At 48.4% G+C, this 25,000-nt stretch overlaps 1 protein-coding gene across 1 annotated transcript in view; it reads left to right on the top strand.

Moving 5' to 3' along the window:
• Window positions 1-25,000, top strand: part of LOC119593364 (protein argonaute 2-like) — a 48,573-nt gene that overhangs the window by 20,416 nt on the left and 3,157 nt on the right. The window contains exon 3 of the mRNA XM_037942298.1: window positions 19,767-20,037. Within this exon, the coding sequence (XP_037798226.1) occupies window positions 19,767-20,037 (271 nt within the window). The remainder of the gene's footprint in view (window positions 1-19,766; window positions 20,038-25,000) is intronic.

The raw sequence follows: 25,000 nt of genomic DNA, 5'->3' as shown, positions 1-25,000 counted from the left end.
CCCCGTCCGTCCGTCCACCCATCCCTGGGTTCTTTCCTGCCCCCCGCTCGTCCCCTCTCTCTCTCTCTCTCTCTCTCTCTCTCTCTCTCTCTCTCTCTCTCCTCTCTCTCTCTCTCTATCTCTCCTCTCTCCCTCCTCCCTTTCCCTTTTTCCCCCCCTCTCCTTTTCTCCCCTCTTCCTCCTCCTTCTCCTCTTCCTCCTCCTCCTCCTCCTCCTCCTCCTCTTCCCCCTCCCCTATCCTTATCCTCTGCCCCCTGTCCTCCTCCCCCTCCCCCCATCCTCATCCTCCCCTTCCCCCCATCCTCATCCTCCCCTTCCCCCCTCCTCCCCCTCCCCACCCTCCCCCCAGCCTGCTGCTCCTCCCCATCCTCCTCTTCCCCCTCCCCCCATCCTCATACTCCCCTCCCCTATCCTCCCCCCACCCTGCTGCTCCTCCCCATCCTCCTCTTCCCCCTCCCCCCCATCCTCATCCTCCCCCCAGCCTGCTGCTCCTCCCCATCCTCCTCTTCCCCCTCCCCCCATCCTCATCCTCCCCCTCCCCTATCCTCCCCCCAGCCTGCTGCTCCTCCCCATCCTCCTCTTCCCCCTCCCCCGGCGGCCTCCATTTTGTCAGAATAAATGGCGCTCACTCCCCGGCAAGAAGTTATGCTCGGCTTATCTGACTGGAGAGAGAGAGAGAGAGAGAGAGAGAGAGAGAGAGAGAGAGAGAGAGAGAGAGAGAGAGAGAGAGAGAGAGAGAGAGAGAGAGATGGGCGTTTCATTAAGGGTTTAAGGTGCGATGCGAAGGATGTGATTGTCGTTTGATGTTGTTTTTTTAAGGCGAAGGGGGCCAGGCTGATGAGGGATGGGGGAAGGGGGAGAAATTGGAGAAGGGGAAGGGAGGGGGGGAGGGGAGGGAAAAGGAGGGAAGGAGAGGAAGAAGGGAGGGGAGAGATGGGTGGGACTGTGGGGGGGGGTTAAGAGAGAGAGAGAGAGAGAAGGAGGAAGAAAAGGAGGAGGAGGAGGAGGAGGAGGAGGAGCAGGGAGAAACTGGGGCCTTGAATAGCTCTGGCAACATTGTACGGTAGGCGGAGCGGTCGCTGCTGCCCCCTGTCCTAGGCCTAGGGAACCACTAGTTGGGGCGGCGGCCGATAGGTGTCGGCGGTGGCGTGTTTTCCTCCTCCCACTCATCCCCCCCACTTACCCCCATACACCCCTCTCCTTCCCTCCCTCCTTCCCTCTCCGTCTCCCTTCTCCCCTTCGACTTCACAACCCTCCACACCACCCTATACTAAAATCACCTCCACATTCTCTCTCTCTCTCTCTCTCTCTCTCTCTCTCTCTCTCTCTCTCTCTCTCTCTCTCTCTCTCTCTCTCTCTCTCTCTCTCTCTCTCTCTCTCTCTCTCTCTCTCTCTCGTTTGTTCCTATCTCTATGTGTATACCTCTTTCTCTCTCTCCATTTTCTCCGCGTTTTTCTCCCTTCTGGCTGCTCTCCCTCCGGCTGCTTCTCGCCTTCTTCTCCATTGCTCTCCTCTCTTCAGCTCTCTCTCTCTCCTTTTCCGCTCTCTCCTTCCCCTCTCTTTTCACTCTCCGCCTTCTCTCTCTCTCCCCTCCCCGCTTTCTCCTTTCTCTCTTTCCTCCCCCACACTCTCCTTTCGCTTCCTCCTACCCCACTCTCTCCCTTCTCGCTCTCCTTCCCCAATCTCTCCCTATTCTCTCCCTACCCTCTATCCCCCACTATCCTTTCTCTTCTCACCACTCCTTCCTTTCCCTCCTCTTCCATCATCCTCATTCCCTCTCGTCCCTCCCCACCTTCCTCTCTCTCCCTCTCCACCTTCCTCTCTCCCACCTCGCCATTCCCTCCCTCTCTCTCCCTCCCCACCTTCCTCTCTCTCCCACCTCCCCACTCCCTTCCTCTCCCTCCCTCCTCCCCACTCCCTCTCGCCCCCCCTTCGCCTCCCCCCCTCGCCCGTACAGTCATTCTGTATCACTCTTTTTCTTGATTAATTCATGGCAAGGTTGGGTCCCCCTCCCACCCTCCACCCTGCCCCAACCTCCACTTCCACCCGGGCCCCCATTACAGGTCTGATTAGGTTTGGCCGACGGGGATTAGACCGCGGCGAATTGAAAAGTTTCTTGGGAGAGAGAGAGAGAGAGAGAGGGAGAGAGAGAGAGAGAGAGAGAGAGAGAGAGAGAGAGAGAGAGAGAGAGAGAGAGAGAGAGAGAGGGAGAGAGAGAGAGAGAGGGGGGGTGATATGGAAGAGGGAAGGGAGCAAAGTCGCACTTGTGTACACGTTTCGAACACGTGGTGTGTGTGTGTGTGTGTGTGTGTGTGTGTGTGTGTGTGTGTGTGTGTGTGTGTGTGTGTGTGTGTGTGTGTGTGTGTGAGAGAGAGGGAGAGAGAGGGAGAGAGAGAGAGGGAGAGAGAGAGAGAGAGAGAGAGAGAGAGAGAGAGAGAGAGAGAGAGAGAGAGAGAGAGAGAGAGAAAGAAAGAAAGAAAGAGATTGAGTGTGTAGTATGCATGTGTATATTCATGAATGAATGAATTCACGTGCATGCAACTCCTGGCCGTCTCCGTACCCCGCCAAGGCAAAGAATCGTGCAACCTGCCCTCACATCCCTCCGTTGCATAGTTGCATCCATGAGAGGAATGTGAGCGAGCTTTCCTTCGGCAGGATGTGTGCGCCGCCTTTTTCGGATGGCCGGCGCATGCGTAGTCCGGATATGCTCATATGCGTCATATCGGGCGGGCATGGCCGGGCGTTCCTTGCCGAAGACCTAGTTTGGTTTATGCGTATATTTTTCTTGTTGTTTCTCGTACGATAATGAAAATAATAATAATAATTAGTATTGTTACGGGTAGGGACAGTACACTATTTATTTTTTCATCATTATCGTGATTATTATTGTCATTATCATCATTATGAATGTTGCCCCTACTGATATTGATATTATTCTATCACTTGTTTATTTTGTGACGTCGAAGAAGGCAATTGATGAGTCCACCGCCAGCAGCATTAATCAGATAGCGCTGATACTGTTTGGTCCCAGGGTCCCGTGCGCGTGTTTGTGACGAATGGAAGGAGCAAACGGCGCCGAGAATGCCTTGGCGTGAAAGAAGAAGCCCCGCAAAGTTTCCTCCTCCTGGTGTGAGTGTGAGGAGGTTACGTAGTGGCGGAGAGGGGGAATGAGAGGGGGTGAGAGGGGGGGAGGCGACACGACGGGTGTGGACAGGACAGGGGGGGGGGGGAGGTTGTCGATAGGGCAGTTGTGTGTAGTGTGTAGTGGTCAGAGCTCGGTTGGGTGACCTACGTCCCTCCTCTTCCCCTCCCTCCCTTTCTCTCCTCGTCTTGAGTCTTTCCTTCTTTCTCCTTCTCTTTCTTCTTGCATATTTTCTTCTTCTTCTTCCTCTTCTCCCTCTTTGCTTTTCGCACATGACGAATGATGATGATTATGGTAATAACGTAATGCCACGTGAGCACGACAGGCAGCGCGCTCGTTAGTCAGTCACACTCAGCTAGACAAGTCTCTCTGCTTTTGTATGTCTGTCGGGAAGGCTGTCTCTCGCGTCAGTCAGTGAGACAGTGCAGTCAGTCAGTCAGTCAAAGTGATGTCAGTCAGTTAGAAAGTGCAATTAGGCAGCCATTGAGTTAACACAGTCAGCCAATCAGTTAGTGGATATGGTTAGTGCAGTCAGTCAGTCAGCCAGTGCGTTATTGTAGCCAGTCAATCAGTCAGTGAGCTTGATAGTGCAGTCAGTCAGCCAAGAAAGTGAAGTCAGTGAGCAGGCATGTGAGGGAGGGTACATCCATGTGGCCTTCCCTATCTGTGATTAGCAGTTAGGCCTAAGGGACTGCGCCAAAGGAAGGCCGCCTCGGCGTCTTCACTCGCGTCTGGAAGGCGCTGGGCAAGGCGTGGAGAGGTTGGGGATGTTGGGGGTGGTGGTGGTGGTCATATTGTTGGTTATGTTATTGATAGTGATGATGATAACTTGGTGGTGGTGATAGTGATAGAATTAGGGATGAGAAAATGCAAAGGTAGGGATAGAAGTGAGGGAGGGGAAAGGGGGGGGAGAGAAGAAAGGACAGGGTAGCGGGGAAATAGGGGAAAGGACAAGGGATGAGGAAGAACAGGAAAAATGGACGAGGTAGGGGGGAAAACCGGAAAACAGAGAGAGGAGGGAGGTCAGGAAAGGGACAAGGGAAAGGAGGAAACAGGAAAAGGGAAAGTGTCACGGGATGAGGGAAACAGAAGAGGGAAAGGAATGGAAAACGGGAAAAGGGACAAGAGAAGAGGAGGGACAGGAAAAAAAGGACAAGAGAGGGGGGGGGGGGCAGGCAGCGAGCGAGTGGAGTGCGGGCGGCAAAAAGATCGGGCGGCTCACGGCGGGTCGGGGAGGGGAGGTAAGGAGGAGAGGGAGGGGAGTGAGGGCGGCGCAGGTGTGGTGGAGAGAGACAGAGAGAGACAGAGAGAGAATGAATGAACGAGAGAATGGAGTGAGTGTGAGTGAGTAACTGAGAGAGAGAGAGAGAGAGAGAGAGAGAGAGAGAGAGAGAGAGAGAGAGAGAGAGAGAGAGTACAGGCGGGGGATAGAAAGGGAGCAGGGTTAGAGGTTAGGGGTTAGGCGCGGAGGCAGGGGCATGTGTGTGGGTAAGAGGGGCTTGGGTGGGAAGGGGGGTAGGGAGGGAAGGACACGGGTAATGTGATGACCAGGACATATTCCTCCCCCTCCGCCCTCTCTTTGCCCTCTCTCTCTCTCTCTCTCTCTCTCTCTCTCTCTCTCCTCTCTCTCTCTTCTCTCTCTCTCTCTTCTCTCTCTCTCTCTCTCTCTCTCTCTCCTCTCTCTCTCTCTCTCTCTCTCTCTCTCTCTCTCTCTTCTCTCTCTCTCTCTCTCTCTCTCTCTCCCTCCGCCTTCTCTCTCTCTCTCTCTCTCTCTCTCTCTCTCTCTCTCTCTCTCTCTCTTCTCTCTCTCTCTCTCTCTCTCTCTCTCCCTCCCCCCCCTCCGCCCTCTGCCTCTCCGCCCTCTCTCTGCCCCTCCGCCCTTTCTCTCCTCTTCCGCCCACTCTCACCCCCTCCGCCCTCTATCCCTCCGATCTCCACTCCTTCGTCCTCTCAGCTCCAGAAGCGTACTAAACAGGTCCTTTCCCACCTTTCCCCACGCAGGTTCGGGAGCACCTGATTTCGTGATGGAGGGGTGAGGGGAGGAGTAATAATGCAGCAGTAGAGAGGGCGTGATAAAGGGCTGGTAAGAGAGAGAGAGAGGGAGAAGAAGGAGAGGGAGAGGGGAGGGAGAGGGAAGGAGAGGGAGAGGGAGAAGAGAAGGAGAAGGAGAAGGAGAAGGAGAAGGGGAAAGGGGAAGGAGAAGGAGAAGGAGAGAGGAGAGAAGAGAAAAGAGAGAGAGAGAGAGAGAGAGAGGAGAGAGAGAGAGAGAGAGGAGAGAGAGAGAGAGAGAGAGAGAGAGAGAGAACGGGAAAAGAAAGGGAAGAGGCGAAACTCTACTGATGACGCAGTGGCTTGTCATAGGCCTAGGGAGTCAGAAGAGAAAAGCGAGAAAAAAAAAGAAGAAAAAAAAATGTATAACGATGCTTGTTTTTATTGGCCGTCCCCTGTCGCCGCGGCTACCTTTGGCGGGCGGACGCGGCCGGAGGTGCCTCGGCGTGACGTGGAAAAGCCATATGGACGCAGGGAGACGATAGATAAACAGAGACGTACCGATAAACAATAGATGGATAGGGAGGTAGATGGAAAGACGTGAAGGGGAAAAAATTGATAGATAGATAGAGACAAATAAAAAAAGGAACGTTAAGAGCAAGCGATAGACAGACAGACAAGATGGAAGGACGATGGTGTAATCGGGCGAACGGGGGCGCAGGCAAAGGAAGTCGCAGAAACGCAGAAAGACTGAGGAAGGCAGAGTGATATTAAAAACAAATATTCAGTGTCTGAGGAACTGGCGAACAGGATTCCTGGCAGGTGGCGGACGGGAGGGCAGGCAGATAGGCAGGCAGACAGGCAGGCAGGCAGGCAGGCAGGCAGGCAGACAGACCAGACAGACAAAAAAGGGAGAAAAGAAAAAAAGAAAAAAAACAAAAAAAAAAAAAAAAAAAACAAAGGGGAAAAAAAAAAAAAAAAAAAAAAAAAAAAAAAAAAAAAAAAAAAAAAAAAAAAAAACAAAAAAAAAACAAAAAAACCCCAAAAGGAACAAAAAAAAACAAAAAAAAAAAAAAAAAAAAACAGGCCCCCCCCCCCAGGGGGCCCCCCCAAAAAAAGGAAAAAAAGGGGGCAAAGGAAAAAAAAAAAAGGGGGGGGGGCGGAGGGGGGGGGGGGGGGGGGGGGGGGGGGGGGGGGGGGGGGGGGGGGGGGGGGGGGGGGGGGGGGGGGCAGACGGGCCAGGGCGGGGCAGCAAAGGCGGCAGACGAAAAAAGGGCAGCAGCATCGGGAAGGCGGGCCCCAGACGGGCAGACAGGGAAACAAGACAGACGGGACCAGGCAGGCCAGCGGGACAGACAAGACAAAGGCAGGAAAGGGGGGCCGCAGACAGACAGGCCAGACAGACAGGCAAACAGACAGGCAAACAGACAGACAGACAGACAGACAGAGATAGAGACATTCTAGAGTATGAAATGGATTTTCTTCCCTATCTGTTTATTCTGCCGGCGGACGATGGTCGATTTCGTCATGTATTTGTTAGTTTGTCTGCATGCTTTGTTTATGCGTTTGATTCAAGGTAACCCGAATCTGTTTAGAAGTCGCTTCCGTGCGGATCTTTCATTTATTTACGAGTTCGTTATTTTTTTTTCTAAACCGATTAGTGAAGTCGTCCGCTCGGGGGAGGCGAGCTCTCGGCCCCGGTTGGGGAAGGAGCCGCTCCTGCCGGCCGGCGATCACCCCGCTCTGCGTGTGTGGATGTTCGTATATAGTATGTGGATATAGTTCTGTATTTATTGTGTGTGTGTTTGTGTATTATATATTAATATATTTTAAATTTTAAAATAATTAAAATAATATATAATAATATATGATATTAAAAATTTTATTTTATAATTATATAATAATGATAAAAAAAAATAGTATATATATATTATATATATATAATATTCATATATATATTTATATATATTATAAATATATATATAATATATATATATTATATATATTAATATTATAATATTATTTATATAAATTTTAAATCATTTTTTTATATACTATATATATATTTATATTTTAAAATTTATATTTTATATATATATGTATGTATTATGTAGATATATCGTATATACATAAAACACAAAAATATTCTTTAATTATATTATATAATAATAATATATATATATATTAAAATTTATACATAAGTGTTTTTTTTTAGGGAAAATCAAAACCTTCATTCTGTGGGTCTTTGATGGGAAGCACCGCGACGAAAATACCTGCGCTTCGCACACATCCTTCACCCACATGCATGCAATGGAGATTCGTGCAAAAGCAGTAGCCATGTTGTTTGGTGAACGTATGTTTACAGGTGCATATATGTCTCCGTAAGTAGAGAAATAATTAAACAAATTAGGTGTGTGTGTTTGTGTGTGTGTGTGTGTGTGTGGTGTTTGTTGTGTGGTGTGTTGTTGTGTGTGTGTGTGTGTGTGTGTGTGGTCTGTGTGTGTGTGTATGCGTGCGTGCGTCTCCGTGTGCGTGTGTGGGCTTTTTTTTTCTTCTTGCATCGGGTTATTCCCGCGTGTGTCTTATACCCTCACCTTCAAGTTGAGTCTCTCTCCCTCTCTCTCCCGCCCCTCTTTCCTCTCTTCTTTCTCTCTCTCTCCTTTCTCCCTCCTCCCCCCCTCCCTCCCTCCCCCTCCCTCCCCCCCCCCCCTCCCCCCCCCCCCCCCCTCCCCCCTCTCTTTTCCCCCTTTCTTCTCTCTCTCCTCCCCTCTTCTCTCCTCTTCTTCTCTCCTCTCTTCCTCTCTCTCTCTTTTTCGTTCCTCCCCCCTCTCCCTCTCCCTCCTTCCTCTTTCTCTCCTTTTCCTTCCCCCCTCCTCCCTCCCTCCCTCCCTCCTCTCTCTCTCCCTCCCCTCCCTCTCCCTTCTCTTCTCCTCCCCTCTCTCTTTTCTTTTTTCTTTCTTTTTTTTCCTTTTTTTCTTTTTTCTTCTGGTTCTCTCTCTCTTTTCTATCTCGTTTCTTCTCTCTTTTTTCTATTGCTTCATCCCTCTCTCTCTCTCCTTTTTTCTTTCTTTTTCTCTCTCTCTCTTCTTCTCTTCCCTCTTCCTCTCTCTTCGCCTCTTCTCTTTTTTTTTTTCTTTTCTCGCTTATTTTTTCCTCTTCTCTCTTCCTTCCTTTTTGTTTTTTTCTCTTCTTCCCCCCCCTTTTACTCCTTCTCCTTCTTTTCTTTTTTCCGTCTCTTTTCTCTCTTCCCTTTTTCCCCCTTTTCTCTCTTTTTTTTTTCTCTTCCCCCTCTCTTTTTCTCTCTCTCTCTCAAATCCTCTCTCTCTTTCTCTCTTTTTCTCTCCCCCTGCTCTCCTCTCCCCCACCCCCTCTCCCCTCCTCTCTCCTCTCTCCCCTTTTCTCCCCTCCCCCCGCTCCTCTCTCCTCTCTCTCCCCCCTCTCCCCCCCTCTCTTCTCTTCTCTCTTCTCTCTTCTCTCTTCTTTTTTCTTCTTCTCTCTCCTTTTCTCTCTCCTCTTCTCTCTCCTTCCCCTCCTCTTCTCTTCCTCTCTCTCTCCTCTCTCTCCTCTCTCCTCTCTCTTCTTCTTCCTTCTCTCTCTCCTCTCCTCTCTTCTCCTCCCTCCTCCCCTTCCCCTTCCCTCCCCTTCCCTCCCCTTCCCCCCTCTTCTTCTTTCCTTCTCCCTCTCTTTCTCTCTTTCCCCTTCTCTTCTCCTCTCTCCTCTTTTTTCTCTCTCTCTCCTCTCTTCCTCTTCCTTTTCTCTCCTCCTCTCTCTCTTCCTCTCTTCTTTCTCCCCCCCTTTCCCCTTTTTCTCCTCTTCTCTTCTCCTTTTCCCCCTCTCTCTCTCTCCTCTCTCCTCTCATTCTCCTCTTCTTTTTCCTTCCTCTTCTCTCTTCTCCCCCTCTCTCTCTCCTTCTCTTCATTCTTTCTCTCTTCCTTTTTTTTTTTCCCCCTCCCCTTTTTTCCCCCCCTTTTTTTTTTTTTTTTTTTTTTGGAAAAACCCCCCCCAAACCCCCCACCCCCCCCCCCCCCCCCCCCCCCCCCCCCGGGGGGGAAAAACCCCCCCCCCCCCCCCCCCCCCCCCCCCCCCCCCCCCCCCGGGGGGCCCCCCCGGTTTTTTTTTTTTTTTTTTTTTTTTTTGGTGGGGGGCTTTTTGGGGGGGGGCCCCCCCCCCCCCCCCCCCCCCCCCCCCCCCCCCCCCCCCCCCTTTTTTTTTTTTTTTTTTTTTTTTTTTCCCCCCCCTTTTTTTTTTTTTTTTTTTTTTTTTTTTTTTTTTGGGGAAAAAATTTTTTCTTCTCCCCCTTTCCCCTTTTCCCCCCTTTTTCCCTTCCCTTTCCCCTTCCCCTCCCCCTTTTTCCCCCCCCTTTTCCCCCTCTCTTTTTCCCCTCTTCCACCCCCCTCTCTTTCCTCTCTCCTCTTCTCTCCTCTCTCTCTCTCTCTCTCTCTCTCTCCCCCCTTTTCTCTTTTTTCTCCCCCCCTCCTCGCTCTCCCCCTCTCTCTCTGTCTCTCCCCCTCTCTCCTCTCTCTTCCCCCTCTCTTCTCTCTCTCTCCCCTCTTTCCCCTCTTTCCCCCTCTCCTCTTCTCCTTCTTTCTCTTTCCCCTCCCTCTCTTCTCTCTCTCTCTCTTCCTCTCTCTCTCTCCCCCTCTCTCTCTTCCCCTCTCTCCTCTCTCTCTCCTTCTCCCTCTTCTCTCTCTCCTTCTCCTCTTTTTCTCTCTCTCTCTCCTCTCTCTCTCTCTCTCTCCTTCTCTTCCCTCTCTCCTCTCCTCTCTCCTCCCCTCTTTCTCTCTCTCTCTCTTTCTTCTCTCTACTTTTCTCTCTTCTTCTCTCTCTCCCCCTTTCTTTTTTCTCTCCCCTTCCTCTCCCTCTCTCTCTCTCGTCTCTCCTTCTTTCTTCTCTCTCTCTCTCTTTCTCTTCCTTTTCCCCCTTTCTTTTCCTCTCTCTTCTTTCTTTCTCTCTCTCTCCTTTCTTTTTTTCTCTCTCTCACTTTTCTCTTTTCTCCTTTCTCTCTCTCTTTTTCCCCTCTTCTCTCTCCTCTCTCTCTCTCTCTTTTCTCCCCCCCTCTCTCTCTCTCTCTCTTTCTTTCTCTCTCTCTCTCTCCTCTTCTCTCCTCCTCTCTCTGTCTGTCTTTCTGTCTGTCTGTCTGTCTGTCTTCTGTCTGTCTCTCTCTCTTCTCTGTCTCTGCCCCTCTCTTCCCTCTCTTCTTCCTCCTCCCCCTTCTCTCTCCCCCTCTTCCCCCCTCCCCTTTTCCTCTCTCTCTCTCTCTCTCCTACTCTCCTTCCCTCCCCAGCCTTTCTTCAGCTTAGGCCCGAGTTTTCTTTTTCGCTTTTCTCATTCTCTTTCTTTTCCCTCCACATTATGACTTTCCTCCTCCCTCTCTCTTTCATTTTATACTCCTTCTCTATCCATCTTTCCCTTCAAGTCCAGGCCCAAGTCTCCTCCTCTGTTCTTCTCTTCCTCTTGAGCTCCCCTTCTTCTTCTTCTTCTTCTTCTTCTTCTTCTTCTTCTTCTTCTATCTGTTTTTCATATGGCTCTTCTTCCCCCTTTCTTTTTTGCCTGATGCTCTTCGTTTGCCTGGATTTTACGATCTCTTTTTTCCTTTCCCAATGTTGCGTTTTATTATTATTATATCCCCCGCCTTCGAATATTCGTTTCATATCCTTTCCTCTCCTTATTATCTTAATTTATGTATATATCTGCTTATTCGTATTCTCTCGCTTGCACCATCTTTTCCATTTTTCTCTTCCTCCCTTTTCATCAGGATCTGTGTCATCCATCCATCCTCCTTGTATCCTCGGTTTCCTCTCTTCCTCCATTTTTATTCCTCTTCCTCCTCGGCCATGTAGTGCGGCTTTAGACAGGGACGACAAAGGGCATTCGACTCCCGGCATACAAAAACCTCACCCGAAGAACGCCCCGTGTCTCTGTTTCGTTTCGGTGTTTCTCTCGTTCCGTTCTCGGCGTCTGTCTGTTTCGTTCCGGTGTTTCTCTCGTTTCGTTCTTGGTTTCTCGTTTTGGTGTCTTTCTTGTTCCGTTCTCGTTGTGTCTCGTTCCGTTGTTTATTATTTCGTTTCGGTATCTCTCTCCTACCGTCCTCGGGTGTCTCAGTTAATTATTTCTGTTTCGTTTATCGGTTTCGTTGATACCGTTATCTCCGTCTCGTTCCGTTGCCCCTATTTCAATTTTGTGTTTCACCGTCTCGGTTTGTTGGCTTTGACTGGTGATGGTGTTTCTGTCTCACTTACTGTTTCGTTCCGATGTTTTCGTTACGTTCCATGCCTCGCGTTCGTGTATGTTCTACTTTTTACGATAGTACTTTCGCGTTGTTTCCTTCGGGTTCCACGATTCCTGACATTTTATTTGTTATTGTTCAGTTCCTTTCCATCATTTCGTTTATTTCTTTTTATTGTTTTTATTTTTTTCCCCGTCTTTTTTAACTGTTTTGATCGTGTTTATTGTTCACCTGCTTTTAGTTTCGTTCGACCTTCTCCTATTCTTTGCGTTCTTATATTCATTTTATTTTTTTATTCCTGAATGTCGTTCCGTTGATTTCATTACCTTGTTATCCTCCTCACTCCGTTGGTTTCAAGTTCATCCCGTTGTTTCAGTCTAGTTTGATTGTGTTTCGATCAGTGCTCTTCTGTATGACACGCGGCTATCGGTGTTCAATTCCTCTGTGTTCGCTCTAAGTTCGTGCTGCTTGTGTCCTTTCGTTCTACCTGTTCAATTTCATTTCTTTTTTTCCATCTACTTTTCGGTGTTTTCATTTATGTTTCTTTTCGCATCTTTGTTTCGGTTCTTCTGTCTGTCTGATTTCGTCTTGTTGCTGTGTCTCATTCCACTGTTTCTGTTTACCCCGGTTCTTTCTGTTGGTTTTTGTCGTTCTTCTAATTCGTTTTCTTTATTATTATTATTATTATTATTATTATTATTATTATTATTATTGTTATTATTATTATTATTGTTATTATTATTATTATTGCTGCTACTGCTAATGCTGCTGCAACTACACAACAACAACAACAACAACAACAACAACAACAACAACAACAACTACTACTACTACTACTACTACTACTACTACTACTACTACTACTACTACTACTACTACTACTACTACTACTGCTACTACGACTACTAATACCACCACCACCACTACTACTACCATTACCATTATTATCATTTATTAAATATTCCGCCAGTTCACTGTCCCCGACTGCTCCGTTTTCTATTTCCTTCGGTCCGCTGTTATTGCTATCGCCCCGTTATTTTCATTGCCGCCTTCCATAATTTCCTTTCCCGTTATTTTCCAGATTACACAGCTGCTTCTCACACGTTTTACAGCTACTGCTTCGTTACGTTGTTTTCCCTCCTTTCTTTTGTCCGGTTTGCTCGTTCTTTTCTTGACTTTTTTTTTACGTCTTTCCGCGTTTTGCTGTTCCGCTATCTCCTTCATTCCGGCGCAAGACTTTTTCGGCTTTTTCTGCCTGCAGCCGCTTATCAGACTGATAAGATTATCGCTTCTTATCAGTTTCCTGTTGTGTGCATTTTTTTCCTTCTCTCTCGGCAAGACCGGCCGGTTCTGTCACGTTCGTGTTTCTGTTGTTTCATTTATTTACCACTGTTCCATGTTGGTATTTTTCACTGAAACCACTGTTTCATGTTATTTTTGGTTGTTTCATTTGGTTTCCACTGTTTTATGTTGGTATTTTTCGTTAATTCGTTTAATTACCTCTGTTTCATGTTATTTTTCGGTGCTTCATTTATCTGCCACTGCTTCTTGATTTGCTTGATTTGGTTTCTACCTTTTCATGGTGTGTTTCGTTATTCTATTTACTTTGCTCTTGTTTGTGTTTTGTCTCGCTGATCCGTTTCAATTCGCTGGTGTCGCCTCATTTGATTTTCTAATGTTTATAATTGTTATTGTTTAACATTGTTTTGCAGTATTATTTTGTCGTTTTCATTGTTTTTTGTTTATATTATTATTATTATTATTATTATTATTATTATTATTATTATTATTATTGTTATTGATGACTACTGTTTCTTTTTTATTGTTTTTGTTCATTCGACGAATTGCAGTTGTCTTTTTTATCAGTTTTTGGAGACTTACAGAAGCAAGCTTTTTTTTTATTTACGTGTAAGCTAGCTCTGTTTCGCCGTCGGCTTCTGCTCCTCTCTTCTCCCCTCCCTTACCCCTGTTCCTGCTTTTTGTTGCTCACTCCTTTCGCTCCTCCTCCTTTCCTCTCCTCTCTCTCTCTCCTTGCTCTTCCATTAGCCCTACTCTTCTCATTCTCTCCATTCTTTATACCTATTTACCCTGCCCTCTCTCTCTCTCTCTCTCTTTCTCTCTCTCTCTCTCTCTCTCTCTCTCACTCACTCACTCACTCACTCACTCACTCACTCACTCTTTTCCTCCTCCTCCTCCTCTTCTTCGTTCTCCTTCTACTCCCGCATCTCCCTTCCCCCCCCACCTCCCTCCTGTCCCCCCTTCCCTCTCGCACCCCCCCCCCCCATCTCCAACGAAGGCCACAGTTGAACGGCGGGAGCGAGCGAGCGAGCGAGCAGCCGGGAACGAAGGGATAGACTTAGGAATCGAGTCATCCCGACCCCCATTCCCGTCGCTGCTTTCGTTTTTCGTCCGTTTTTATCTTGGATAATCGTCATCGTCGTCATCAACATCATTGTCGCTGTCACTATTATTATTATTATTACTCTCACCATCACTATTCCCGTCGTCATCATCATCGTCGTCGTCGTATGGTCATCGTTATCATGAGTTTTTGTTGATACTCTTACTGGTGATGGTGATAATGATATTACTAATGCTCATCGGCGTAATGTTGCTGTTAGGGAAGATAGGGTAGAAGGGAGAGAAGAACTTTGGGAAGTAGGAGTGCCAGAGGGGGAAAAGCAGGAAGAAGAAAGGGGAGAGGAGAGGAGAGGAAAGGGGGGGAGGAGAGGAGAGGAAACGAGGGGAAGAGAGGAGAGGAGACGAGGGGAAGAGAGGAGAGGAGGCGAGGGGAAGAGAGGAGAGGAGACGAGGGGTAGGAGGAGAGGAGAGGAGGAGGTGGTGGTGGTGGTGGTGGTGGAAGAGGAGAGGTGGTGGAGGAGAAGGAGCGGGGCTTGCAGGCGGGTAGCCAGGCCTACCCTCACTTAATTACCGCACCAGCCCCGCTGCTCCCCTCTCCTGGCCACTGCGCTCCCCTCTCCCTCATCCCCCCTCCCTCCCTCCCTCCTCCCCTCGCGCCGTCCCTCGTGTTTAGCGCCGCCCTCCTCCGCCCCCTCCCCTCCTTCTTTCCCTCTTTCTCCCCCCCCCCCTCCGCTGCCTCCTCCATCTCTGCCTGTTTTCTATTTTTATAATGTTTGTGTCTGTATGCGTGCGTATGTATATATGTATGTGTATGTACGTATGATACACTTAGGGTTTTTTCTGCTTGTTCTCCTCCTTTGTTTTCCTTTTAGAGATCTGTTCATCAATTCTCCCTTCTATTATCCTTCCCTTCTCCGTCTCACTGACTTGTCGACCTCGCCCCCCCCCCACCCCCGCTCCGTCTTCTCTCGTCCCTCCCGACCCCTCTTTCCTACCTCCCCTCTACCCCTCCTTCCTACCTCCTCTCTACCCCACCTCCCTACCTCCTCATCTCCCCTTCTCTCTTGCCACTACCTATTCCCCCTATTCGTTTAGCTGCACGCTCCCTTGCTCCTTCCGCCGCCCCCCCCCCCTTCCACTCTCCCTCCGTTACGTTTCATTCTTCCCCTCCTCCCCCTCCCCCTGCTTCCCCTGGTCTCCCTCTCTCTTCCCTCCCTACATCCGGCGGAAGAAACTGGCGGGGATTGAGAGAGAGGAGCAGACAGACAGACCGACAGACAAGGGGGAGAAGGGGAAGGGGGAGAGGGAGAGAGCAGGGCAGAGCAGAGCAGAGCAGAGCAGAGCAGAGCAGAGCAGAGCAGAGCAGAGAGAAAAAAAAACGTCTCCCTCTCTCTTCCCCCCTTTCCTATCTACCCCTCTCTTCTCCCCTTTCCTATCTACCCCTCTCATGCCCCCTTTCCTATCTACCCCTCTCTTCCCCCCTTTCCTATCTTCCCCTCTCTTCCCCTCCCCCATGTTCTCCCCCTCGCCTTCCAAATAGGCCGAAGAGGAAATGCGATCGGTCATAAACACTTAGCCACGCCGTTCGCCGCCATGTTTGCCGAGGGGGAGAGGGAGGGAGAGGAGGGTAGATAGAGGGGAGAGGGTGGAGGGGTGAGGGAGGAAAGAAAGAGGGAAAGGAGAGAGGGATGGGTGTATGGGAGGAGGGAAGAAGGGAATAAGGGAGGAAGAAGAAAGAGGAAGAGGGAGAGGAGGAAGACCAAAGGCTACGGCTTGCTACTCCTGCTGATCACAGGGGGGGGGTAGCTTTAAGATGTGACTTGTCTTCGCTTCTTGCCTGCTTGTTCTGCTCTGCTTCTCTGCACTTCCTCTTTCCCACCTTCGGTCGCTTGTTCTTTCTGTTTCCTACTTTTGGGTCCTATTTTTGCTGGTTTCATATGATGATGATGATGATGACGTTCATCACCATCATCATCACCATGACCATCATCATCATCATCATCATCATCATCATCATCATCATCATCATCATCATCATCATCATCATCATCATCATCATCATCATCATCGCCGCTCTCTCGCTCTCTCGCTCTCTCTTTTACCCTTACCCTCTCACTACCCCTCTCTTTTTTTTCCTCTCTCCTCCTCTCTGTCTCTCATTCAAGTACAACATATAGTTTTCCCCTTCTGTATCACTGCCTAGCCAAACCCCTTTCTCTCTAAATACCGTACTTTCTTCTGGTAGTTTCTTAAAGTAAGTTCCGTGGGAAATAGTTTTGCCTCTTCCCCTACCCCTCCCTACCCCTTGTCCAATCCCCACTCCTGTCTTGCAAGGGCCATGCAACAGCTGTCTGACCCAAAGGGTCATGCAAAGCTTGGCGTGTGTGTGTGGGGTGTGGGGTCTCATTTTGAATGGGGGTGTCGGGTGGGTGGGTGGAAGGTAGTATATGGTGTATGTTGCTATTGTTAGGATGGTTAGTATTATCGTATGATGAATGGATGCATAGATAGTGTGTGTGTGTGTGTGTGTGTGTGTGTGTGTGTGTGTGTGTGTGTGTGTGTGTGTGTGTGTGTGTGTGTGTGCATGGGTAATTAAATGTGATTAAATGTGAGTGATTATTTTTGTTTATGAGCATTCATGCATTGACACATGTATTGTACATGTGTCTATAAAAGTAATACGCGTGTGTTACCGTATGTATTTCCGTGTGCGTTTACGCGTGTGAGATAAGTGCAGGTAAGCCGCCATGGAAACGGCAATGGCGGCGGCGATTCCCGTATGGAGGAAATGGCTCACTTCCGGTCTGGCAATGTGTGTGTCGGTGTGCGCGCGCGCGTGTGTGCGCGTGATAAGTGTATGTATGTAGTAGTGCATGCACATAGCCATATGTGAGAATAGGAATGATTGTGATTGCTTGTGTATGGAACTTCGTATTTATGATATGTTCACACATGTATTTGCATATGATGTAAGTGTGGGTGCAGACGCGTGTGCGTATCTGTGTGCGTGTGTGGCTTGCGGCGACGCCAGGAATGCTATGGGACCGGAGGGAGTGGGGGGGGGGCGGAGGACAGAGAGCCATAGAGGGGCAAGGGAAGGGGCGGGAGGAGGTGCTAACCATCTTTTTCCCATACAAACCGGAAAAAGGCACAACCGTCCACCCTCGCGAGCCGGAAGTCGGGATATCACTTTCATGACCTGTGCGCTCTCGCCGGCGGATATGTGGGCGAGTGAGGGAGGGAGAGAGGGAGGGAGGGAGAGGGAGAGAGAGGTAGGCAAGAGACAGAGAAGGAGTGAAGAGGGATGGAGGGAAGAGGGGAGCGAAGGTATAAGCACCTAGCATTCTTCCTCCTCCTCCTCCTCCTCCTCCTCCTCCTCCTCCTCCTCCTCCTCCTCATATTGCTCCACACTTTCCTTTTGCCCTCCCCCCCCCCACCTTTCTCGCCTCCCCTCTCCATCACATGATATAGAAGGCTCCTCCCTCTGTCCCTTCCCCCTGTCGCCCTCCCTCTTTCTCCTTCGTCTTCTTCTTCTTCTTCTTCTTCTTCTTTCTTCGTCGTCTCCTCGTCCTCCTCTTCTTCCCCCTCCCCCTCCTCTTCCTCCCCCTCCCCCTCCTACTTTCCTTCCCCTCCCCCTCCTACTTTCCTTCCTACTTCCCCTCCTCCTCCTCCTCCTCCTTCTCCTCCTCCTCCTCCTCCTCCTCTTCGTCCTCCTCCTCCTCCTCCTCTTCTCCTCCTCCTCCTCCTCCTCGTCCACCTCCTCCTCCTCCTCCTCCTCCTCTTCCTCTTCCTCTTCCTCCATTTTTCTCCTCCTCCGCTTTTCTCTCTTCCTTTGCCCCCATCCTTCCTTCTACTTTCATCTGTGTTGATAAGTAGGAATTCCTAATAGTCTAATTTGCCTTCCTCTCTACCCCCCTACCATTTCGTCTGCACTGGCAGACTAGTGAGTGAGTGCGTGAATGAGTGAGATATTGAGAGAGAATGAGTGAGAGTGAGAGAGAGAGAATGTATGAGAATGAGAGTGAGAGTGATAGAAATAGAATGAGTGAGAGATAATGAATGAAAATTAATGAATGAAGGAGGGAGGGAGGGAGGGAGAAAGAGTGAGTTTGTGGGTTGGTATTTATGAGTGTGCGTGAGTGTGTATGTGCGCGCGCGCGCGCGTGAGTGTGTGTGTGTGTTAGAGAGAGAGAGAGAGAGAGAGAGAGAGAGAGAGAGAGAGAGAGAGAGAGAGAGAGAGAGAGAGAGAGAGAGAGAGAGAGAGAGAGAGAGTATGACTTAGAATCAATACCTGGTTTGATATGAAGGTCTTGACAACAACGCGCAAGTGTGTGTGTTTGTGTGTATGTCTTGATATGTTTACTACGGCTTATCAGCGTCTGTATACACACGCACAAACATATGTAATGTATGTGCGTATTTTTTTTACGGAATGGCGTCTAAATGTTCGTAAACACACATGTAGATTTATGTTAATTCGTTCTCACTCCCAACGACTTTTGAACGACGCCGAGTACTGTTTGAGGGAAGTTGACATGCGGTGACACGCAACCACGCCGCGGGTCGCTTTAGCGGAGCATAACTCACTTTCGGTGTGGTTGGAGCCTATCTATGAGGGAGAATGTGCTCTCGTGTTTTTTTTTTTTAAAGGTCGAAAGATGGGTGCTTCCGAGTCACAGGTAAAGTATTTTAAGGTAGAGGAAACCTATATGCTGCATTCATGATGGTGTGGGAAACTTAACCTTTCTATGCCAGACCTGCACAAGGTTTTAATTTGATTGGATTGAAAATTGACCCACATTGCAAACACTTGCGCGCACACAGGAGCCGAAAGGCGAAAATTTGCATTGTGATTCGAAAGAGCAAAAGAGCTTGTAAGAGCTTGCAACAGGAAATATTCTTGGTTGTTCTTCCCCCGTTGCATGTGACACCGGGCAAGTTGTTTTTGTTGATGCATTTGTGTTTTAGGTCGATGGATTGGATAAATTTCGCGGTCAGTGTCTACTGTTTATTCATAGCTGAAAGGGATCGAATTCGTGTGTAAAGGATGGATGGATAGGCACAGGGATCGGTGTGTAATTTCCATGGCTGAGAGGGAATGCATTTGTTATACAGGCAAGATGGATGGACAGATACAGAGATCGATATGTACTACAGTTGAAGGGGGATTGCAGCTATCAATAGATGGATGGATGGAGAGAATGATTATACGGGTTGCTTTTAAAAGTTTGACTTATATATCATTGACAAAAGTATCTGATTCAAAGATTACATTGCACTCTATGATGAAGTTTGTAATATCCAATAGCAGCTGTTGCTCCATCGAGTCCAGTATGAATAGGCGATATTTTTTTCTTTTTCTTTCTCTTCTTCTTTTGCACTATGTTTCCTTCTTGTTATACGTTGATTTATGGTTGTAGGTTATCGCCGTTCGTGTAGTTAACGGTTATTATCGCCATTGCCATTGTCCTTTTTATTATTTTTTTCCTTTATGTATGTGTGGTTGACTCAGGACACAAGACTGTGAGTCAGCTGTCGTGAGTCACCTGAAGATATGCATAGTCACGCGCTGACGGTCTCCATCCGCCACATACAATCACTATCTATCAGTCTATCTGTTTGGTATACATGTGTGTGTGTGTGTGTGTGTTTACTTATATATTATTTATTTGTATAGATATAGATAGATAGATATATCACACATGTATGTGTATATTTGTGTGTGTGTGTAATAAACATATATATAAAAGAATATGAATAGATAGATCGGTAGATAGATGTATAGACATATTACTATACGCAAATGTGGTCGCATGTATACGTATGTATCCATGGAAATGGAAATGAACACCTTATATCTAGAAATAGTTATGCATAATGTTACATACAAATTTTGGTTTATAATTGAGTTTTATTATTATTATTATTATTATTATTATTATTATTATTATTATTACTTTTAATTATTCTTAATTTACTGATTATTATTTTCTTTATGATCTTCGTACTCCTTCTCGTTACTGATTCCTTGCTTGCGTCCGCCCTCAGACGGCGGGAGCGGCGGCGGCGAAGGCCCCGCAAGCGGCATGGGCGTCGGGGGCACTGACAGCGTAGGCGCGAGCGGCCAGCCCACGTTAGGGGGCGGCGGACACAGCGACGAGGAGGACGAGGAAGAAGAGGAAGAGGAAGAAGGCGGAGGTGGAGGAAGAGGCGTGGCCGAGGAGGAAGGGTGCGGAAACGGAGGCGAGGAGGACCCGGCGGCGGCCACGCCCCTCGCTCGCCTCCTCAAGTGCGCCCACTCAGACAACTACTTCGACAGGTACGTGCGCTAGGGGCAGGGTGGGTGGGTTGGGGGTGGGGGGCTCTGTGGGCGGTTGAGGGTGGTGGGAGTGGGCGGGTTTGTGGGCGGGGAGGGAGTGAGGGCGTGGAGGAGGGGGCGGGACCCTGGCACGTATTCCTAATTTGTGTAGAAGTTCCCTTTCCTTTTCCCTTCCTTCCGTCCCATACTCCTTCCTTCTCCTTTCGTCTTGTCGTCCTTCCCACTTCCCTTTTCGTCTTCTCTTTTCCCCTTTCTCTTTGATTTCCCTCCCTCCCGCAGCGTCAACTTCCCTTGTCTCTTATCTTTCATCCATCTCCCCTTCCCCCTTCATGTCTAGCCCTGCTTTCCCCTCCCTACCCTCTCTTCCTTCATTTTTCCATCCTCTCCCTCCTTCCCCTCCTCTTATTCATTCATTCATTCGTTTTCCTTTCCCTTCTTTTCTCCCTTCATTCATTCCTTCCTCAATCCATTCATTCATTCATTTTCTTCCTTTCCTCCTTTTTTTCCTTCATTCCTTCCTTCCTTAATCCATTCACTCATTCATTCATTCATTCATTCATTCTTTCATTCATTCACTAACTCCCCTTTCCTCCTCTTCTTTTGGTGCACGTGGGCGAAGGGTTGGGGGAGGGGAGGAGAGGGGGTCGTGAAACGGAAAGAAGATGGGGGAAGGGGGGGGGGAAGAATGTAGGATTGGAGGGATGACAACCCCTGCCCCCCCCCTCACCCCCTCACCCCCTCTCTACTGCCTGTGTATCTGGTATCGGTTATATTACAGAAATTCCTTCTTCACAAAGTCCCTTATTAGCATCCCCTCGCCTGTCGTCTGACGCTCATTTATTCCTTCTCATCCCTTTTCTATATTATCATTATCATCTTCGTCCCCTTTTTTTTCTCCTCTCCCTTCTCACTCCTTTCTTCCTCCCCTTTTTTCCCCTCGCCTTTTATTTCTAACCTTTCTTCCTGCCCTTTCCTCCGTAGCCTTTCCTCTCTACCCTTTAACCCCTCCTCCTCCTGCTCCTCCTCTTGCTCTTCCTCCTCCTCTTGCTCTTCCTCCTCCTCCTCCTCCTCCTCCTCCTCCTCCTCCTCCTCCTCCTCCTCCTCCTCCTCCTCCACCTCTTCAGTCTTCTTCAGTCATCCTCTACCTTAAGTCTTTCAGTCTCACCACTTCCATTTCTCCTCTCTATTTACTCTTCCACTTTTATCAATTTTTCTTCTTTAAAACTGATACGTCGCTTATTTCCCTTTTTTATTTTTTTTTTCTTGCATGTCATTTTATTTCCTGTTTTATTGTATTTGTTAGCTTAGGAGCCCCCGCCCCCCCCTCTTTCCTCTTCCTCTTTTTTCCTCACTTCTCATATCCCCCCCCCCCCCCCCCACACTCCTGCTTTTTTATCTCGTTTTGTCCACTTTCCTTTTTTATCGCTATTTCTTGCCTCTTCGGTTATCTCTTTTAGCTCTTTCATTTCCTCCACGTTTTTACCTCTTTTTAACTTCTTATTTCTTTCCTTTTTTTTACCACCTTTTCTTTTGCCTCTTCCATTTTTACTTATTTATTTTCAAATCCTCCTCCTCCTCCTTTTTCGCCATTCCTCTTCTTCCTCCTCCCTAATTATTAGATTTATTTATATTTCTAGCCCTTTTTTTCCGTGTCCTCTCAGTCATCCCCCACTGGCTTACTATAACCATTTTAACCATTTCCTTTTCTTGCTCGTTTTTTAAAATTATTATTTCCTCTTCTTCCTCCCCTTTTACCTTCTTCCTCCTCCATGTCATCAGGCCTCGCTACGCCTCCTCCTATGACAGCGAATGCCATGTCATTTGTTCCGCCAGCTTCGTCTGTCTGCCCGGTGACATGAACGAGGCTTGGTGATACCCCTGGGATACCCCCTGAGATACTCCCCTCGGATACCCCCCCCCCCCACTCCTGGAATACCCGTCGTATACCCCTCCTGGGATACCACTCCTGTTGGTGCTACTCCTTCCCTCCAGTTCCTTCCTCGCTTCTCTCTCTCTCTCTCTCTCTCTTCTCTCTCTCTCTCTCTCTCTCTCCCTCTCTCTCCTCTCTGACTCTCTCTCTCTCCTCCTCTCTCTCCTCTCTCCCCTCTCTCTCCTCTTCTCCTTCTTCTCTCTCTCTTTCTCCTCTCCTCTCTCCTCTCTCTCCTCTCTCCTCCTCTCTCTCTCTCTCTTCTCTCTCTCTCTCTCTCTCTCTCTCTCTCTCTCTCTCCCTCCCTCCCTCCCTTCGTCCCTCCCTCCCTTTCTCTCCCTCCCTCTCCCTCTTCCTCCCTCTCTTTCTCTCCCTCTCATTATCTCATACATTTTCTCTCTCTGTTTATCTAACTATCTTGATATCTTCGCTTATATGTATTTATGTGTGCATATATATATATATATATATATATATATATATATATATATATATATATATATATATATATATATATATATATATATATATATGTATGTATATATTATATATATATACATACATTATTATATCTTTATATATCTCTCTCCCTCTCTGTAGTTGTTCATATCACCCTCTATGTCTCTATCTATATCGATGCAGTTTTAGCGCTTTTGAATTGATGTTATCGGCGAGGTTTCTCAGGGTCCTTGCTTTGCCTTAGAGTTCAGTAACGGTTTCGCTGATAACACTCTTTTGTCCCCCATTTCCTATTTCCTATGATCCGTCGAGGGAGAGAGGGAAAGGGAGAGGGAGAGGGGGAGGGGGAGGGGGAGGGAGAGGGAGAGAGGGAGAAGGAGAGGTAGAGGGGGAGGGAGAGAGAGAGAGAGAGGGAGGGATCATCATCATCATCATCATCATCAACAATCATCGCTACCACCACATCCTCCTCCTCCTCCTCCTCCTCCTCCTTCTCCTCCTCCACTTCCTCCTCCTCCATCTCCTCCTCCTCCTCCATCTCCTCCTCCTCCTCCACCACCCTCTCCTCCTCCTCCTCCTCCACCACCCTCTCCTCCTCCTCCTCCTCCACCACCCTCTCCTCCTCCTCCTCCTCCACCACCCTCTCCTCCTCCTCCTCCTCCACCACCCTCTCCTCCTCCTCCTCCTCCACCACCCTCTCCTCCTCCTCCTCCACCACCCTCTCCTCCTCCTCCTCCACCACCCTCTCCTCCTCCTTATCATTACCGGAGATTGCCACATCGCTCCCTTATCTGCCGGTCAGATACAACAACCAGCCCCCTCCGCGCCTTCCTCACCAGGAGTAAGCAGACTGGCGTCTTCACGCCGGCGAGGCGAGAGGAGGAAGAGGAGAAGGAGGTGGAGAAGGGTCAGGGAAAGGGAAGGGAAGGAAAAGGGAAGAGAGGGGAAGGGGAAGGAGGAGGAGAAGGAGAAGCAGAAGCAGAAGCAGAAGAAGCAGAGGAGAAGGAGGAGGAGGAGAAGGAGGAAGAGGAGAGAAAGGCAGGGAGGGAGGGGGAGGGGGAGGGGGTTACAAGTGGGATTAAGCCGCACAATGATAACTCGTGATGATAGTGAGATAAAAATAAACGTGTAAGTGAATAAAAGGCGCAAATAAAACGTATAATGCGGAATAGAAATGCAAAAGAGCGTAATCTTGAGGGCGAAAGAATGCAAACAAAGGTAGAAAAAAATTAATAAAAGTAATATGAATGGATAACCAAATGACTATTGATACTAGATGAATGAAGAGCGAAATTTATTACTAGTTGTAAACTTGATGAAGAGAAGGCGAGTGTAAAACGGCCGTGAAAGAATTTATATGATAATTTTATATTTTCAGCCTTTCTCTGTCTTTCTGTCAGTCTCGCACTCTCCCTCCCTCTCTCTTTCTCTTTCTTTCTCTTTCATTCTCTTTATCTTTCTCTCTCATTCTCTTTCTTTCCCATTCCCTCTCTGCCTCCCTCCCTCCCTCTCTCTCTCTCTCTCTCTCTCTCTCTCTCATTCTCTCATTCTCTCATTCTCTCTCTCTCTCTCTCTCTCTCTCATTGTCTCTCTCTCTCTCTGTCTCTCTCTCTCCTTCCTTCTCTCTCTCCTCTCTCTCTCTCTCGCTCATCTCTTCTCTCTCTCTCTCTCTCTCTCTCTCTCTCTCTCATTTTCATTCTCTCTCTCTCATTTTCATTCTCATTCTCTCTCATTCTCTCTCTCTCTCTCTCTCTCTCTCTCTCTCTCTCTCTCTCTCTCTCTCTCTCTCTCTCTCTCTCTCTCTCTCTCTCTCTCTCTCTCTCTCTCTCATTCTCTCTCCCTCTCTCCCTCTCTCCTCCTCTCCTCCTCTCTCTCTCCTCTCCTCCTCTCTCTCTCTCTCTCTCTCTCTCTCTCTCCTCTCTCTCTCTCTCCTCCTCTCTCTCCTCTCTCTCTCCTCTCTCCTCTCTCTCTCTCTTTTCTCTTCTCTCTCTCTCTCTTCTCTCTCTCCTCTCTCTCTTTCCTCTCTCTCTCTCTCTCTCTTCTCTCTCTCTCTTCCCTCTCTCTCTTCTCTCCTCTCTCTCTCTCTCTCTCTCTCTCTCTCTCTTTTCTCTCTCTTCTCTCTCTCTCTCTCTCTCTCTCTCTCTCTCTCCCCTCTCTCTCTCTCCTCTCTTCCTCTTCTCTCTCTCTCTCTCTCTCTCTCTCATTCTCTCATTCTCTCATTCTCTCTCTCATTCTCTCTCTCATTCTTTCTCTCCCCCTCTCTCTTCTCTCCCCCTCTCTCTTCTCTCCCCCTCTCTCTTCTCTCCCCCCCCTCTCTCTCTCTCTTTCTCTCTCTATAAGATGTGGATAATTCTATTTCTGTTACAGGATGTGGATAATTCTATTTCTATTACCAGTGGACCACGTGGCTGTTTTCCACGTGGATCCAAATGTCCCAAATAAGAACCACCCGCTCAGCGAGGGCGGAGGTCACGAGCAATATAAGATGTGGATAATTCTATTTCTGTTACAGGATGTGGATAATTCTATTTCTATTACCAGTGACCACGTGGCTGTTTTCCACGTGGATCCAATGTC

The sequence above is a fragment of the Penaeus monodon genome, chromosome 3 (assembly GCF_015228065.2).
Source record: "Penaeus monodon isolate SGIC_2016 chromosome 3, NSTDA_Pmon_1, whole genome shotgun sequence".
NCBI lineage: Eukaryota > Metazoa > Arthropoda > Malacostraca > Decapoda > Penaeidae > Penaeus > Penaeus monodon.
The sequence above is the reverse complement of the archived record's forward strand: the minus strand, read 5'-3'. Positions and strand labels throughout refer to the sequence as shown.